The following is a 1268-nucleotide window of genomic DNA, read 5'->3' as shown; positions in this document are numbered from 1 at the left end:
ACTCTCTTTTTTTCTCTAGTTAAGGCAACTAAAATTTTTCATGTGATGAAACCTCCTGATGAGGGTGCAGAGAGGAGCTGGCAAGGTGTGGTATTGCATCTAGGATTGTAATTTTTTTTTCTTCTTTTCTCTTTTCTTTTGTACCAATTTGAACACTTGAGGTTTCTTATGGTCTCTGTGCTGAAACCTTACTGTTCTGTTTCATGCGTCTGACTTGAGGTATTAATCTTAGAATAAAACAGGTGTTTGTCCATGTTTAAGTAGTGGTTGGGGTTTGCCTGGGAAATGAGCAGACCTGTTAGGATGCTCTGCTCAAGCGCCACACAGGCATTTAATCTCTGCCTTACTAGCTCTTAGAAGTCCTTTTAAAGGAAAATTGCAGGGCATGCAAGAACACAAGCCTCTTGTATTCCATAACTTCACCTGCCTTGATCTTTTGACAAGTACATAAAATAATCTCCAGACCACTCAGAGGCAGTTTCTTGTCTGTCCAAATGCTCTTGTTCCAAACACTCAATGAACACTTAATATATTTGTATTAATTCACTACTTAAAAATCATCCTTCATTTATCGTGGAAGACTCTTTTGTATTCTTCCAAGTGATAACTCAGCGAAACACGCCTGATAAGCTTTCTGAAGCATTTGCTACTCAGGGCAGCAAAGGCTGTGATGAAGTGCTGTCAATATTTGTCTTGTTTCTGGCTGTAATACAATTATGGTAACTGAAGAACTGAAGAGAATAAGAAAAGGAATGACAGCTCAAATTAGTGGCCTTATTAGGCTTCATTTGTTAATGTTACTTATCATTAACGTGAAAGTGCTTCAGGGCCTCTCAAGAACAGGCTTAATTGTGTTTTTATTAAACCATCATGGAGCCATACTCTCCAGGTTCTAACTAAACATGTTGTTTAATATTCTAGGTAGCTACAAATAGGAGAGAGATCCCTAAAATACAGAGTCTTCAAAATCTTTATCCAAAAATTTATACTTTATGTTCGCGGAATAATTCTTTTGAATGAACCCTCGTGGTTAAGCTGGGTATATAGGATAGTCTTTTGTGCTGTTTAGGCCTTAACCAAAAGTGTGTGTTTTTCAGCTGAAGCTAAAACACTGTAAGACTCTCTGACTAATTGACTTGAGTTTTATTATAAATGTGTAACCACCTGGCTGCATCTGTTTTAACTTCTTGTCTTCTCTTTTTAGCCATGGAGTTCAATCTTAAGGAATTGGAACTTCTTAGCTGTAACACATCCTGGATATATGGCAT

At 37.4% G+C, this 1268-nt stretch overlaps 1 protein-coding gene across 1 annotated transcript in view; it reads left to right on the top strand.

The window, feature by feature from the left end:
* CBLB (Cbl proto-oncogene B, E3 ubiquitin protein ligase) overlaps window positions 1–1268 on the top strand; it is a gene marked incomplete at its 5' end in the record, with an annotated part of 58437 nt that overhangs the window by 14970 nt on the left and 42199 nt on the right. Inside the window, one exon of the mRNA XM_010138407.1 lies at window positions 1205–1266. Within this exon, the coding sequence (XP_010136709.1) occupies window positions 1205–1266 (62 nt within the window). The remainder of the gene's footprint in view (window positions 1–1204; window positions 1267–1268) is intronic.

The sequence above is a fragment of the Buceros rhinoceros genome, unplaced genomic scaffold (genome assembly GCF_000710305.1).
Source record: "Buceros rhinoceros silvestris isolate BGI_N320 unplaced genomic scaffold, ASM71030v1 scaffold9796, whole genome shotgun sequence".
Classification (NCBI taxonomy): Eukaryota; Metazoa; Chordata; class Aves; order Bucerotiformes; family Bucerotidae; genus Buceros; species Buceros rhinoceros.
The sequence above is the reverse complement of the archived record's forward strand: the minus strand, read 5'-3'. Positions and strand labels throughout refer to the sequence as shown.